The 16,260-nt window shown below is 60.2% G+C and overlaps 2 protein-coding genes and 1 non-coding gene across 3 annotated transcripts; 2 read left to right on the forward strand and 1 right to left on the reverse strand.

The window, feature by feature from the left end:
* The first annotated feature begins 860 nt into the window (after window positions 1-860).
* Window positions 861-932, forward strand: TRNAQ-UUG (transfer RNA glutamine (anticodon UUG)). Its single transcript has one exon. It is a non-coding gene; the product is annotated as a tRNA-Gln (tRNA).
* Window positions 933-2,400: 1,468 nt separating this feature from the next.
* On the reverse strand, window positions 2,401-4,854 carry GNGT2 (G protein subunit gamma transducin 2). The gene is made up of 2 exons (XM_074557546.1): window positions 4,339-4,854; window positions 2,401-3,483 (listed from the first exon to the last, which is right to left on the reverse strand). The coding sequence occupies exons 1-2, from the start codon at window positions 4,420-4,422 to the stop codon at window positions 3,358-3,360; spliced, it is 210 nt and encodes a 69-aa protein (XP_074413647.1). The 5' UTR covers window positions 4,423-4,854; the 3' UTR covers window positions 2,401-3,357.
* Window positions 4,855-6,177: 1,323 nt separating this feature from the next.
* On the forward strand, window positions 6,178-16,260 carry ABI3 (ABI family member 3). The gene is made up of 8 exons (XM_074557551.1): window positions 6,178-7,073; window positions 8,809-8,976; window positions 9,804-9,980; window positions 12,018-12,103; window positions 12,761-12,856; window positions 13,425-13,783; window positions 13,879-14,000; window positions 14,296-16,260. Exons 1-7 carry the CDS (start codon window positions 6,957-6,959, stop codon window positions 13,995-13,997), a joined length of 1,122 nt encoding a protein of 373 aa, XP_074413652.1. The 5' UTR covers window positions 6,178-6,956; the 3' UTR covers window positions 13,998-14,000; window positions 14,296-16,260.

The raw sequence follows: 16,260 nt of genomic DNA on the forward strand, positions 1-16,260 counted from the left end.
GAAGAGAGGGAAAAATGGGAGGAAGAAAAATAAAAGGAGAAATTGCAAAAAAGACATTGAGGGGAAAATAAAGAAAAAATAGAGGGGAAAGAAATAATGGAGATAATAAAAGGAAAAGGGATAAATAAAAGGGGAAAATTAGGGAATAGAGGGGGAAATGGAAGAGAAATAAAGGGAAGTAGAGAAGAAAACTGAAAAATGGGAAATAGAAGGGAAAAAATAAGGGGAAGCAAGAAGAAAAGGGGGAACAAAGGAAAAATAGGAAAATAAATGAGAACTAGAGGAGGGGAAATAGAGAAATTAAGGGGAACACAGGGAGCAGTGGAAAAATAAATGGGGAAAAGTTAAAGGAGAAAGAGAAAATTAAATAAATAAATGGAAAGGAGAAGGGGAAAGAGAAATAAAGGAAAATAGAAGGAAAATAGGGAAATAAGGAGAAATTGAGTGGGAAAAGGAGAAATAAAAGGGTAACAAAGAAAGAAAGGGGGAATAAAGAAAAAACATATGAATAAGTAGAGAATAAATAAAGTGGGAGATAGAGAAAAATGAGAAAGAAAGGGGGAGAAATAAGGAAAAAACCCCAGAGGAATAAAGGCAGAAATAAGTTTAAAATCCAAAAATAAGTTTAAAAACACAAAAGTAAAGGTGGAAGTCAGAGCGGCGGGGCTGGGGGCGGGCCCAGCGGGTGGAAGGGCGGCGGTACCGGGGTTCCAGGAGGTTCTGAGGGCCGGGAATGTTTCGGAATTCCCGAATTTCCGAATTCCCGAAATTCCCGAAATTCCAAGGCAAGGAAAACCCGGGACTATTTCCCGCGGGCGGAGGGATAGGGAGGGCGCGCGGCGCCTCCCGGTACATCCAGCGGTCCCATGGTGTAATGGTTAGCACTCTGGACTTTGAATCCAGCGATCCGAGTTCAAATCTCGGTGGGACCTCGTGTTTCTTTTTGCCAGCCGCCGCCGCCCCGGGGCCGAGGAGGGGACAGGAAAGGACCCAGTGAGGTTGAGAGGTTGCGGAGGTCGCACGGAGAGCGCCGGGGCCGCACCGGAGCTCGCCGCGCTCCATTTTGTGCGTGGGCTCCCGCGCTTCACGGCGCAGGCGCGGGAGAAAGGCGGCTGATGGCAGCCGGAGGGCACTCTCCGTTTTCCACCGCTGATTCGGTGAGCAGGACATCACTCTGGCAATCCTGTATTTCTATTGGCTGGCGTTGTGCTTCTCCCCGCCTTCTACCGGCGAGGCCCGGAGCCCTCCGGGGAGACTCGCCGTCTCTATTTTCCAGCGCTGATTGGCTGTTCGGTCTGTCACTCTCATAAACACCTATTTTTACTGGCTGAGAGGGCTCTTTGCATCGCCTCCTTCTTCCGCAATCCGTATATCCCGAGGGGATTTTGTGCTCTCCGTTTTCCATCGCTGATTGGCTATATCTGCTGTCACTCCCCCAATATTCCATTTCTATTGGCTGTAACCTTCCTCTGTATCCCCTCCCACTTCACCGATTCCCCCAGGAGCGGGTCCGCGCCCTCCGTTCTCCACCGCTGATTGGCTAAGCGGACGTCACTCTGCCAATCCCGCGTTGCTATTGGCTGGGAGCGCACTGTGGCCCGCCTCCCCCTCAGCCGCCCGGAGCCCTCATGGCGGAGCCCTCATGGCGGGTTCGAGCCCTCACGGCGCTTTGCGGCCCCTGCGGCGCTGCCCTGAGGCGCTGTGGGGCAGGCATCGTCCCGAATCCCTTCAGAGGCGGCTTAGCCGGCTCTGACGCACGTTCCCAGCCCTTTAACATCGATTAACGGGTCAATCCCGTCCGGCCGCGGCCCGGTTATCGCCCCGGATTAGGGGCAGCTCAGGCCCCGGAGGAGCCGATTGCCTCAAGGCCAAGAATATACTATTATTTTTAATTTTTTAACCTAAATAGCCTGAATTTGTTTTGGAGCTGTGGCCAGGAAAAGAAGAAGCACCTTTGGGTTGCTTCTTAATCTCCAAATTAATTATGGAGCACCTCACATTCAGCTCTGTCATCCCCCAAAAAACCCCACCAACCAAATCCATCAAAAAAATAGGATTCTACCCAAAAAAACTCCCAGCAGAACCATCAAAAACCCCACCAAAAAGCAGGATTCAGCCCCACTGTGCACCTGTGTTTTAAAGGCAAAAATAAACAGTATTGCAGCATTAAAATACTAACGTCAGTCACAAGCTGGGTCTTGGGACTGTGAGGTCTGAAATAAAATTAAAATAAAATAAAATAAAATAAAATAAAATAAAATAAAATAAAATAAAATAAAATAAAATAAAATAAAATAAAATAAAATACATTCTAAAATCCACTTTAGAGTGAAAATAAAGCCCATCAATTCTATTTTTTGGAGAGTATTTCCTGCAAGAAACAGAGGCCGTGGTGGTGCTGGCGGGTTTATTGAGCGTCTGCGAAAAAGAACAAAACCACCTCGATTTTGGGCTGTTTGGGGGATTTTTGGTGTTTTTTGGGGCTAGGGATTGCGGGGAGGAGATTCTGGCTGCAGGAGGGACCCCCTGCTTGAGGAAAATCCACATTTTTTCTGTCTTCTCCTCCAGATTTTAGGGTTTTGGGAGTGCCTTTGCCCCGTGGTGAGGCTGAGCAGGGATGCAGGGGCAGGAAAATGCTCCAGGTGGGATCCAGAGGGATTTCCTTGGGATTTAACCAGGCTGAGAGAACAGGAGGAGTGGGACAGGGCTGGGGACATCACCCCAAGGGACTCAGAAATTCAAATTATTGCTGCCTCCCTTTTGGGGTCGATGGCATTGGGGCAGTTTTGGGAGAGTTTTCCCTGAGATTAAATGGAAACAAATCCTGGGAATGGATTTTTTAAAAAAGCAAAGCAGCTCCAAACAGCAAACCTACCCCGCTGAATTCAGGAGCTGGCTGTGCCTTGGGGTTTTCCTGCCAAGCAGGGATTAAATTTACCCCAAAAACCCCAAAATGAGCAGCAGGAGCGCTCGGGGATGGCTCCGGGTGACACCACGCTGATTTTCCAGGGTTTTCCAGAGGGGGAAGCAGCACCTGGAGGAGGTGCTGGTGGCATCCCCAGCCCATCCCGAGGGAAGGGAGCTCCGGGATTTTGGGATAAAGGACAAACCCGGGCTCGGGGCTCTCTCTCCCCATCCCCCGCTCGCTCAGGCTGCTGAAAATGCAGAAGTTTCGCTTTTTTTTTGCTCGTGGGAACCCAAAGCTCAGCCGCGGCGCCCCGGCGGCAGCGGGGGTGGGGTTTGGGGGGTTTTTTTTCCTGTTAAATTTCTTCTTTTTGTCCCGTTTCTTGGCGCTAGGGTCGGTTCGGTGCTGCCCGAGGTCAGAGAGGGGGAAGCGGGAGGAACCGGCGGTGCCGGTCAGCTGATGGTGCAGCCGCCCTTCTCCTTGAAGGGGTTCTTGTCCTCGGGCACGCCCTTGAGCAGCGGGTCCTCGCCCGCCATGGACTCGATGTACTCCTTGATCTCCTTGCCCGTCTTGGACACCTGCCCGGGGCAGATAATGGCAGTGCGGGGGCAACGGAACCGGGATCCCAGCCGGGGGGAGCCAACCCGGGGGATCTGAACCGGGGGATCTGAACCGGGGGATCTGAACCGGGGAGCTGGATTGGGGGGCTGGACTGGGGATCCAGCCCGGGGATCCAACCTGGGGAGCTGAACTGGGGATCTGAATTGAGGGGTCTGAACTGGGGATCTGGACTGGGGGATGCACACTGGGCATCTGAACCGGGGATCCAAACCAGGGGATCTGAACTGGGGATCCGAACCGGGGAGCTGGACTGGGGATCCGAACCAGGGATCTGAACTGGGGATTTGTACTGGGGATCCAACCCAGGGGGTCTGAGCTGGAGAGCTGAACTGGGGATCTGAACTGGGGGTCTGAACTGGGGATCCAACACGGGGATCTGAACTGGGGATCTGAACTGGGGAACGGCACCGGGGATCCAAACCGGGGATCTGAACCAGGGATCTGCACTGGAGAGACCTGCACCAGGGGATCTGAACTGGGGGATGCACACCGGGGATCTGAACTGGGGTTCTGAACTGGGGCCAGGGTGGGGGAGCGGGACGTGGAACCAGGACAGGGCATCCCTAAACCGCCCCTGGAGTGTGCCAGAGTATCCCAAATAACACCCAGGCTATCCCGGAGGTTTGGGGGCAGCGTGGGTGCTCCTGCCTGGCTTTGGGGGCAGTGTGGGTGTTTCAGGGGCAGCGTGGGTGCTCCTGCCTGGCTTTGGGGGTGGCTTTCAGCCCCTGGGGTTCTCTCCCTCGCCCCCCGGAAGCTCAGCCCCCCAGGGATGGCCATCCTGCCCTGGCCATGGCTGCAGTGAGGCAACTCACCATCTGCCTCTCGTTCTTCACCTCCTTCTTCAGCTGGTCCAGCTCCATCTTGAGCAGCTCCTTCTCGGTCATGTCCTGAGCCATGGTGCCCTGGAACTGGGGCACAGCCGGTTATTGGGATTATTGCTGAGGGCGATTGTGTCCCCCCAGTGTGCCTGGGACGCTTCCCAACCTTCCTGAGGAATTAAACACATTGCAGCTTTCCTTTCCTCCAGCTGGTTCCTTCATTGTTTGCGCTCCCCTGGAAGCTTTGGGACCGTGGAATTTAGGAAAACCCAGCTCTTTTTCCCCAAAAAAACCCCGTGGCAGCGTGCCCCGTGCTCCTCCCCGTGCCCACACATCCCTGGGGTCACCACCAGCCCTGAGAGCCCCCAGACCCAGGAGGGAGCAATTCCTGATCCCCAAATGGGGCAGAGGGACTCACCTGGGGGCCGGGGGCCGCCCCTGTGCGTGCCGGGGCTGCTCAGAGCCCCATGGAGGGACGGGAGGGGACAGACAGGACAGGACAGACAGGACAGACAGGACAGGACAGACAGACAGGACAGACAGGAGAGCGCAGGAGCTGCTGCTCTGCGGCTCGGGGTACCGGCAGCAGATGTCTTTGCCGCTAAGCTGATAATGGACTCAGCGGCCTAAGCCGGTCAGGTGTTGGGAATTAGCCCCAAACCCGGCCCGGCCCACAAAGCCCGGCCTGATCGGGCCGGGGGGGCAGCGGGGCTGGGGGTCCGGCCGGGACAGACGGGGAGACCCCCGGGACTGCCCGGGGAGTGGCCGAGTCCTGCCCGAGAGGTGGGAGTGACCAGGGAGTGACCACGGGAGTGATCCCTGGAAATGACCCCTGACGTGACCTCTTGGAGTGACCCCGGCAGTGACCCCAGGAGTGACCACTGGGATGGATCACGGGGTGATCCCTGGGAATGACCCCTGACGTGACCTCTGGGAGTGACCACTGGGGGTGGCCCTAGGAATGACCACTGAGAATGACCCTGGGAGTGACCACTGAGAGTAACCTCGGGAGTGAACTCGGGAGTGACCACTGAGAGTGATCCCAGGAGTGACCATGGGAGTGACCACCCAGGAGTGAACTCGGGAATGACCCTTGGAATGACCCTGGGAGTGACCCCTGGGAATGACTCCAGGAGTGACCACTGAGAGTGACCCCGGGAGTGACCACTGGGAGTGACCATGGAAGTGACCACAGGAGTGACCCCAGGAGTGACTGCTGGGAATGACCCCAGGACTGACCCCGGGAGTGACCCCTGGAAGTGATCCCTGGGAATGAGCCCAGCACTGACCCCTAGGACTGACCCCAGCAATGACCCCAGGGCTGACCCGGGGAATGACCCCGGGAATGACCCCGGCATTAACCCCAGGACTGACCCCGGGGGTCCCGGCGGTTCCCCCCGGTTTGTTCGGGGGTCGGTTCGGGAGCCGCCGGTGCCGCTCGGAGCGGGATCGCAGGAAATCCATCACTTCCCTCGGGATGGGCTCAGGAAGGGCCGGGCCGGGGCTGGGCCGGAGCCCGGGAGGCGCCGGGGCAGCACCTGGGGCGGGGCGGGAGCGGAGCTGGGGCCGCCGGGGCTTCCCGAGCGGGAATTTCCTGCGGGGATGGGAACGGGCCGGGCCAAGGACGCGCTGTGCCCTGACAGGGGCTCACCGGGGCTCACCCGGGCTCACTGGGGCTCACTGGGGCTCACCGGGGCTCACCGGGAATCATTGGGGCTCACCGGGGCTCACTGGGGCTCACCGGGAATCATTGGGGCTCACTGGGGCTCACCGGGGCTCACCCGGGCTCACCCAGGCTCACCTGGAATCATCGGGGCTCACCGGGCTCACTGGTGGCACAGATGGGGGTCAGGGTGATTGTAGGGTTGGGATCCTTTTAGGTTCTGGATCCTTTCAGTGTCTGGATCCTTTTGGGATCGACATCTTTTTGGGGTCTGGATGCTTCTGGGGTCTGCATCCTTGTGGAATTGGGATCCTTCTGGGGTCGGGATCCTTCTGAGGTTGGGACACTTTCAGGCTCTGGATCCTTTTGGGGTCAGGGTCCCTTTGGGGTTGGGATCCTTCTAGGGTCGGGATCCTTTTAGGTTCAGGATCCTTCTTGGGTCTGGATCCTTTCAGGTTCTGGATCCTTTCAGGGTCTGGATCCTTTTGGGATCTACATCCTTTTGGGGTCTGGATGCTTCTGGGGTCTGCATCCTTGTGGAATCAGGATCCTTCTGGGGTCGGGATCATTTTTGGGTCTGCATCGTTCTGAGATCTGCATCCTTCTGGAGTCTGGATCCTTTGGGGTCAGGGTCCCTGTGGGGTCGAGATCCTTCTAGGGTCGGGATCCTTTAGGGGTCTGCATCCTTTTGGGGTCTGCATAATTTTGGGGTCTGCATCCTTCTGGGTTCGGGATCCCCGTGGGCTCCTCCCGGCGCTGCCTCCCGGTTCCCGTGCCTCACACCCTTCCCATCCTCCCCGTCTGTCCCGGGCAGGGCGGGGAGTCCCGGGGGGGAACGGGGACACCGCGGCGCCCGCGGGCCCTGCGTCAGCACCGGCAGCGCCTTCAAATCGCGCCCGGGAGGAAGTGGGGCCGGGACCGGGGCCGGGGCTGAGACGGGACCGGGGCGATGTCGGAGCTGGAGCGGCTGCGGCTGAGCGAGATCCCCGCGGGCCGGGAGCGGCTGCGGGAGCAGCACGGGAACCTGCTCAGGGTGGCCGAGTACTGCCACAGCAACTACCTGCAGGTGAGGGCCGGGCCGAGCCGGGCTGGGCTGAGCCGGGCCGGGGGCGATGCTGGAGCGGGCCCGGCTGCCCCGAGCATCCCCTGGCTCCGGTCCCGCCGCTCCCCGCTGGGTGCCCCGGCTGCTCCTGTGCCCCCCCCGGCAGCGCCCGGGGGCTTTGGGGGGCAGGGGGGGCTCTCTGGGGGGGTTGGTAACGCTGGAGAAGCTTTGGGAGGGGGCTGGGGACAGGTGGGGGTCACAGGGTCTGGGAGGTGGCACCTGTGTGTGCAGGGCAAGCGTGAAGCTGTGCTGGTGTCCTCATCCTCATCCTCATCCTCATCCTCATCCTTCCCATCCTCATCCCCATCCCCCTTGTCCTCCTTATCCTTCTCCTCATCCCCATCTCCATCCCCATTCCTCTTTGTCCTCCTCATCCTCCTCATCCTCATCCTCATCCTCCTTCTCCTCGTCCTCCTTGTCCTCCTCATCCTCCTCCGTATCCTCATCCCTATCCCCATCCTCCTTGTCCTCCTCATCCTCATCCCCATCCCCATCCCCATCCCCATCCCCATCCTCCTTGCCCTCCTCCTCATCCTCCTCCTCCTCCTGCTCCCTGCCTGGCCCACCAAGTTTAGGAGATGGAATCAGGAGGAAAATGCCCATTTTGTCCCTCCCAGCCGGGCAGGGCTCCCCGTGAGCCCACCGGGGCCCGGCCGTGGCTCCTGCCTGCCCCGAGACGGCTCCGCCATCGCGGGGCCCGGAGCCGGCGGGGCAGAACCGAGGGGAAATGAGCGGAGCTATTCTGGGAGCCGAGCCCCGGCAGGGCTGAGAGCAAACCCCGGCACGGTTCAGAGCAAACCCCGGCACGGTTCAGCATGGTTCAGAGCAAACCCTGGCACGGTTCAGAGCAAACCCTGGCATGGCTCAGAGCAAACCCCGGCACGGTTCAGAGCCCTGGCACGGCCCCGGCACGGCTCAGCACGGCTCAGAGCAAACCCTGGCACGGTTCAGAGCCCTAGCACGGCCCTGGCACGGCTCTGGCACGGCTCAGAGCTCCGACACTGCCGCTGCCACCCCGGCCGTGCCACACGCGGGCTCTGTCTCTGGCTGTCCCCTCCCCAGGGCTGTCCCGAGGCTGAGCCGGGCACTCGGTGACCCCCGGAGCCCCCGGGCCCTCATTCCCGGTGGGATCCCAGGCCCTCATTCCCGGTGGGATCCCGGGCCCTCATTCCCGGTGCAATCCCGGGCCCTCATTCCCGGTGTAATCCCGGCCCCTCATTCCCGGTGGGATCCCAGGCCCTCATTCCCGGTGGGATCCCGGGCCCTCATTCCCGGTGCAATCCCGGGCCCTCATTCCCGGTGCAATCCCAGGCCCTCATTCCCGGTGGAATCCCAGGCCCTCATTCCCGGTGTAATCCCGGCCCCTCATTCCCGGCAGGAATTCCAGGCCCTCATTCCCGGTGGGATCCAGGCCCTCATTCCCGGCAGGAATCCCGGGCCCTCATTCCCAGTGGAATCCCGGTGTAATCCCAGGCCCTCGTTCCCGGTGGGATCCCAGGCCCTCATTCCCGGTGCAATCCCGGGCCCTCATTCCCGGTGCAACCCCGGGCCCTCATTCCCGGTGCAATCCCGGGCCCTCATTCCCGCACCCCCGCCGCCGGGCCCGGGGGAAGTTGAGGCATTTGGAAAGCAGAAGGAAACCCCTCGGGGGTTCGGGCGGTGATTTCTCGTCCCACGGCCCCGGGCTGTGTCCCCGCAGGCCGACGACAAGCGGCGGGCGCTGCAGGAGACGATGGCGCTGAGCACGCAGTCCCTGGCCAGTGTCACCTACCAGGTCAGCAGCCTGGCCCGCGCCTTCCTGCGCCTCATGGACCTGCAGGCGGCCCAGCTGCGCCAGCTGGAGGCCGATGTCACCTGCGTGGCACAGGTGGGACCGAGGGCACCGGGAGGGGACGGGGACAGGGGCTGTGGGCGGCTCCGAGGGGCTGCGGAGCCCCCGGGCGCTGGGAGTGCAGAGCCAGCCCCAGGAATGGCCTCGGGGCTTTCCCTGTCACACCTGCCCGGCCCAAAGTGTCCCCAAATCTGCGAGTGGGAGCTCAGAGTGCTGGGGCCTGGCTGTCACACTGTTCCCGTGCTGGGGCCTGGCCTTGGGGACACTGCTGAGGGGTTCTGTGGGGTCCTGGAGTTTGGGGACACTGCTGCAGGGCCCTGTGAGCACCCCGACATTGGGGACACTGCTGAGGGGTCCTGTGGTCACTCTGAGCTTGGGGACACTGCTGAGGGGTCCTGTGGGCACCCAGGGATTGGGGACACTGCTGAGGGGTCCTATGGGCACCCCGAGCTTGGGGACACTGCTGAAGGGTCCTGTGGTCACTCTGAGCTTGGGGACACTGCTTGGGGACACTGCTGCAGGGTCCCAATGGGCACCCAGGGCTTGGGGACACTGCTGAGGAGTCCTGTGGGCACCCCAAGCTTGGGGACACTGCTGCAGGGTCCCATGGGCACCCCGAGCTTGGGGACACTGCTGAGGGGTCCTGTGGTCACTCTGAGCTTGGGGACACTGCTGAGGGGTCCTGTGGTCACTCTGAGCTTGGGGACACTGCTTGGGGACCTGTGAGCACCCCGACATTGGGGACACTGCTGAGGGGTCCTGTGGGCACCCCAAGCTTGGGGACACTGCTGAGGGGCCCTGTGGCACCCAGGGGCAGGGGGGAGAGCCTGGGTGGCACTTTGGGGACAGTGTCACCTCGGCAGAGCGTGGACATCCACAAGGAGAAGGTGTCGCGGCGCGAGATCGGCGCCCTGACCGTCACCAGGAGGTGCCTGAGCTTCCAGAAGGTTCTGCCCCCGCCGGAGCCCCCCGTGCTGGAGCCCTACTACCGGAGACCCCTCAACTTCAGCGTGCTGGACGGCGTGGGCCACGGGGTCAAGGTGGGGGCCCTTGGGTGGCATTCATCAGTCCCTGGTGTCCCCTGAGGGGGGCACGGGTGGCTCTGACCCCTCCTCCATGGAGAACTGGGGTCTGTCCATGCCCGCTCAGCTTTGGGAGCCTCGCACCCACAGGGGCTTTGCCAGCTCTGGAAACCCCACGGGAGGGGTTTGGGAGCCTCAGAACCCCGGAGATCCTTCCCTACCTCAGAAATCCCCACAGGAGGGGTTTGGGAGCCCCTGAAATCCTTCCCTACCTCAGAAATCCCCACAGGAGGGGTTTGGGAGCCTCAGAACCCCAGAGATCCTTCCCTACCTCAGAAAACCCCCACAAGAGGGGTTTAGGAGCCCCATGGATCCTCCCCACTGCAGAAATCCCCACAGGAGGGGTTTGGGAGCCCCAGAGATCCTTCCCTACCTCAGAAATCCCCACAGGAGGGGTTTGGGAGCCTCAGAACCGCTGAGATCCTTCCCTACCTCAGAAATCCCCCACAGGAGGGGTTTGGGAGCCCCAGAGATCCTTCCCTACCTCAGAAATCCCCCACAGGAGGGGTTTGGGAGCCTCAGAACCCCAGAGATCCTTCCCTACCTCAGAAATCCCCCACAGGAGGGGTTTGGGAGCCCCACAGATCCTGCCCCACTGCAGAAATCCCCACAGGAGGGGTTTGGGAGCCCCAGAGATCCTTCCCTACCTCAGAAATCCCCACAGGAGGGGTTTGGGAGCCTCAGAACCGCTGAGATCCTTCCCTACCTCAGAAATCCCCACAGGAGGGGTTTGGGAGCCTCAGAGCCCCGGAGATCCTTCCCTACCTCAGAAATCCCCCACAGGAGGGGTTTGGGAGCCCCACAGATCCTTCCCCTGGGATGGATTTTGGGGTTCCAGGTGTTTCTATATCTCAGGTTGGATTTTATTGGTTCCAGGTTGGGATTTGGGGTCCCTGGGATGGATTTTTGGGGTTCCCAAATTTCAGAGTTCCAGGTTGGATTTTGGGCTTCTTGGGATGAATTTTGGGGTTCCAGGTTGGATTTTATTGGTTCCAGGTTGGGATTTTGGGGTTCCTTCCCTACCTCAGAAATCCCCCACAAGAGGGGTTTGGGAGCCCCACAGATCCTGCCCCACTGCAGAAATCCCCCACAGGAGGGGTTTGGGAGCCCCAGAGCCCCGTGGAGCCTTTGCCAGCTCTGAAAGGCGCCCACAAAAGGGCTCTGGAGGCCTCCCAGCCCCACAGATCCTCCCCCACTGCAGAAATCCCCCGCAGGAGGGTTCAGTTTCCTCTGAGCCCCACGGATCCTCCCCCACACCGGAAACCCCACGGAGGCCTCGGGGCAGGCGCTGCCGCGGTTCCCACGGTGCCGCCGCCGCCTCGGGGCCGCCCCGGTGCCTCCCGCAGCCCCCGGCGCCTCTTGCTCGGGCCCCACATGGCACCCACATGTGTCTGTGTGTCCCCGTGTCCGTGTGTCCCTGTGTCCCTGTGTCCCCGTGTCCATGTGTCCGTGTGTCCCTGTGTCTGTGTGTCCCTGTGTCTGTGTGTCCATGTGTCTGTGTGTCCATGTGTCTGTGTGTCCCCGTGTCCGTGTGTCCCCATGTCCGTGTGTCCCCATGTCTGTGTGTCCCTGTGTCTGTGTATCCATGTGTCCGTGTGTCCCTGTGTCCCCGTGTCCCCGTGTCTGTGTGTCCCCGTGTCCCTGTGTCCCTGTGTCTGTGTGTCCCCATGTCTGTGTGTCCCCATGTCTGTGTGTCTCCATGTCCATGTGTCCCCCTGTCCCCGTGTCCGTATGTCCCCATGTCTGTGTGTCCCCATGTCCGTGTGTCCATGTGTCTGTGTGTCCCCGTGTCCGTGTGTCCCCATGTCTGTGTGTCCCTGTGTCTGTGTATCCATGTGTCCGTGTGTCCCTGTGTCCCCGTGTCCCCGTGTCTGTGTGTCCCCGTGTCCGTGTGTCCCCATGTCCATGTGTCCCCGTGTCCCCATGTCCGTGTGTCCATGTGTCCGTGTGTCCCCATGTCCATGTGTCCCCATGTCCGTGTGTCCCATGCCACAGGACACCAGCACGCAGCTGTCCCGCACCGGCACCCTGGCTCGCAAAAGCACCAAATCCTCCTCGGCCCAGGCTGCGGGGACGCTGGGGTGAGACTGGGACTGCTGGGTCACCGAGGGGCGGGGGCACGTGGGTGAGGGTGGGCTCTGTTGGGGTCCCACCTCCTCCCGTCCCAACCCATTGATCCCATTGATCCCATGGATCCCATCCCATTGATCCCATCCCATCCTGTCCCATGGATTCCATTGATCCCATGGATCCCATTGATTCTATCCCACTGATCCCATCCCATCCCATTCCATTGATCCCGTCAATCCCATCGCATCAATCTCATTGATCCCATCGATCCCACTGATCCTATTGATCCCATCCCATCAATCCCATTGATCCCACTGATCCCCACCCATTGATCCCGTGGATCCCATTGATTCTATCCCACTGATCCCGTCCCATCCCATTCCATTCCATCCCATCCCATTCCATTCCATCCCATTCCATTCCATTGATCGCATGCATCCCATTGATCCCATCCCATTGATCCTATTGATCCCATTCCATCAATCCCATGGATCCCACTGATCCCATTGATCCCAATGATCCCACTGATCCCATTGATCCCAATGATCCCATTGATCCCAATGATCCCATTGATCCCATTGATCCAATGAATCCCATTGATCCCAATGATCCCAACCCATTGATCCCATTGATCCCATTGATCCCACGGGTCCCACTGATCCCCTCAGGAGGAGCAGCCGTGTCCCCGAGCCGGTGCAGCCGCCCGTGGTTCCCCCGGGGAAGCTCCCGAGCGGCTCCTGCGGCTCCTCCCCGCTGCCCCCCAGGTACCGGGGTTTGGGGGAAAAAATGGGGTTTTTGGGGAAAACGGGGTTTGGAGGGAAAAACAGGGATTGGGGGGAAAACGGGGTTTGGGGGAAAAATGGGGTTTGGGGCATTTGCTGCCCTGGCAGGGCAAGGATGTCCTTTAGGGAGAGGGGGAACGGTGGGAAATGATGATGAGAAATAATGGGAAATTATGGGAAACTATGGGAAATAATGGGAAATTATGATGGAAAATTATGATGGAAAATTATGATGGAAAATTATGATGGAAAATTATGATGGAAAATTATGGGAATGATGGGAAATAATGGGAAATTATGGGAAATTATGATGGGAAATTGTGGGAAATAATGGGAATTTATGGGAAATAATGGGAAATTATGATGGGAAATAATGGGAAATTATAGAAATTATGGGAATTATAGGAAATGGGGCACGGGGTGGGGAAGGGTTTGCCCAGCTGCAGATGCCACACGGTGCCACCTTGTCCTGGCACGGGTCAGTGCCTGTGCTCAAGGTGGGGACACACACAGGGACCCCCACCCTGACCCTGCTGCTCCTTCCCCGCAGCTCCAGCGGGACCCTGGCACCTCCTGGGGACGGAATTCCTGCCCCGCCACCACTGCCAGGGCCACCCCCGACGGCACCGTCCCCTCCTGTGCCACCCCCGATGGCACCGTCCCCTCCTGTGGTGCCACCCCCGATGGCACCGTCCCTTCCTGTGGTGCCACCCCCGATGGCACCGTCCCCACCAGGGCCACCCCCAATGGCACCGTCCCCACCAGGGCCACCCCCAATGGCACCGTCCCTTCCTGTGGTGCCACCCCCGCCTGGCACTGCCATCCCCCCTCCGCCGCCCCTCCCTGGGCACCTGCTGCCCCCTCCCCCTGCCCACCTGGCCGTGCCCCCGCCGGAGCTCCCGCCCCCAGGTGAGTGCCCGGTGCCCGGGGGGTGACAGGGGCACGGGGGGCAGCGTGTGCCCCGTCCCCATCCCTCACCCCTCGCCCCTTTTGGGGTTTGGCAGCCCCCGATGACCTCGAGCTGCCCCCGCCGCCCCCGGCTGAGCCGGACTTTGGGGACCTGGCCCTGCCACCGCCCCCGGACGCAGAGGAGCCCCCGTGGGCCCCGCAGAGCTTCCTGTAGGAGGTACAGGGGTCCCGAACCCCTGGGAAGGGGTACAGGGGGTCCCAAATCCCCTTACAGAGGGTCCCAAACCCCTGGGGAGGGGTACAGAGTGTCCTAAACCCCTGTAGGAGGTACAGGGGTCCCGAACCCCTGGGGAGGGGTACAGGGGGTCCCAAACCCCCTTACAGAGGGTCCCCTGGCCCAGCCCCTGCCATGCCCAGTGGTGCCACAGCCACTCCTGTCCCCTGTGCCCTGTGGTGGCTCCATGTCCCTGTCCCCAGATGTGGCTCCATGTCCCTGTCCCTGTCCCCCATAGGTGGCTCCATGTCCATGTCCCCATCCCGCAGTGGTGGCCCCACGGCAGGAGGACACCAAGGACACCGAGCTGGGAACGTGGCAGGGAGGGAGCTGATCCTGGGGGCAGCTCTGGATCCCAGCCCTGGATCCCAACCCTGGATCCCTGTGCTGGATCCCAACCCTGGATCCCAACCCTGGATCCCAACCCTGGATCCCAACCCTGGATCCCAGCTCTGGATCCCAGCCCTGGATCCCAGCTCTGGATCCCAACCCTGGATCCCAGCTCTGGATCCCAGTCCTGGATGCCAACCCAGAACAGGACCCTGGGCACAGAGCAGAGCTCGCTGTCCCCGTGGGCTCCAGGGATGCTCCAGCCCCAAAACCCCATCCCAGAATGTCCCCTGTCCATCCTCTGTCCATCCCCTGTCCCACCTGCTGCTCCAGGGGTGCTCCAGCTCCAAAATTCCACCCCTGTCCATCCTCTGTCCATCCCCTGTCCATCCCCTGTCCATGCCCTGTCCATCCCCTGTCCATCCCCTGCCCACCCTGCTGCTCCAGAGCCATCCCTCAATCTCCAGGGCCCGAGGATCAGGATCCAGAGCAGGATCCAGAGCAGGAGCCCCCTCGGTGCAGCTCAGAGCTGTGTCCCAGCCAGGCTCCTGTCTGTCTGTCTGTCTGTCTGTCCGCAATACAGAGCTCTGTCCGTCTCACACACATTTGTGTCTTTAATTCCATGGCTTTGAGTTCCGCACAGTCCGAGGGAGGAGGAACAAACTCGGGGCTGCTTTGGTCGATTCCTGCCGGGTTCGGGGGAGCCGGGGCCGCCCTCGGGGGCCGGTAAGGCTGCGGATAAACCCGGGATAAACCCGGGATAGATCCAGGAGGAGCCAACCCCTGGAGGTGGCCCTGCAGAGTGCAATTAGAAGGGGGAATTAATTAATTAATTAACACTGCGGTGGGGAGGGGGGGGGGTTTGGCCTCTGGGGACCCAGAAGTGACCCCGGGGGGATTGGGGCACCTCGGGGGGGCCCAGGTCAGGGGGATTGACCCTCCCTGGGGCAGGAGGGGCCCGCAGGATCCGGGAGTTCCCAGGTGGAATTCCCAATGGATCGGGAGCCCAGCGAGCAGGGATTTCCCATGCAGAATTTTCAGTGGGATCAGGGATTTCCCATGTGGAATTCCCAATGGATCAGGAGCCCAGCGAGCAGGGATTTCCCATGCAGAATTCCCAATGGAATCAGGAACCCAGTGAGCAGGGATTTCCCAGGTGGAATTCCCAGTGGGATCAGGGATTTCCCAGCCAGAATTCCCAATGGAGTCAGGAGCCCAGCGAGCAGCGATTTCCCATCCAGAATTCCCAGTGGGATCAGGGATTTCCCAGATGGAATTCCCAGTGGGATCAGGGATTTCCCATGTGGAATTCCCAATGGGATCAGGAACCCAGCGAGCAGGGATTTCCCATGCAGAATTCCCAGTGGGATCCGGGATTTCCCAGGTGGAATTCCCAATGGGATCAGGAGCAGGAGAGGAGCCCAGGGAGCAGGGATTTCCCATCCAGAATTCCCAGTGGGATCAGGGATTTCCCAGATGGAATTCCCAGTGGGATCAGGGATTTCCCATCCAGAATTCCCAGTGGGATCAGGGATTTCCCAGATGGAATTCCCAGTGGGATCAGGGATTTCCCAGATGGAATTCCCAGTGGGATCAGAGCCCACGGCCAGGGGAGGATGGCAGGAGCGAGGACGTGCCCAGCCCGCAGGGATCTGGCTGCTGAAATTTAGGAATTCTTTTGAGGTCAAAAGGGGGAGGAAGCAAAACTGCACCAGAAACCCCCTCAGGTGGGCAAAGGGCGCAGGGGCCGGGCAGGGCCAGGGCTGGCAGAAAGTGCTTCACTGGGCGGGAGTAGGGCTGGGAAAGGAGGGAGAACATCCCGGGAATGGGGCTGGGCCCGGAGCTGGGAAAGGCAGAGGAACATCCCGGGAAT

This window comes from Zonotrichia albicollis, chromosome 23 (assembly GCF_047830755.1).
Source record: "Zonotrichia albicollis isolate bZonAlb1 chromosome 23, bZonAlb1.hap1, whole genome shotgun sequence".
NCBI classification, from domain to species: Eukaryota; Metazoa; Chordata; class Aves; order Passeriformes; family Passerellidae; genus Zonotrichia; species Zonotrichia albicollis.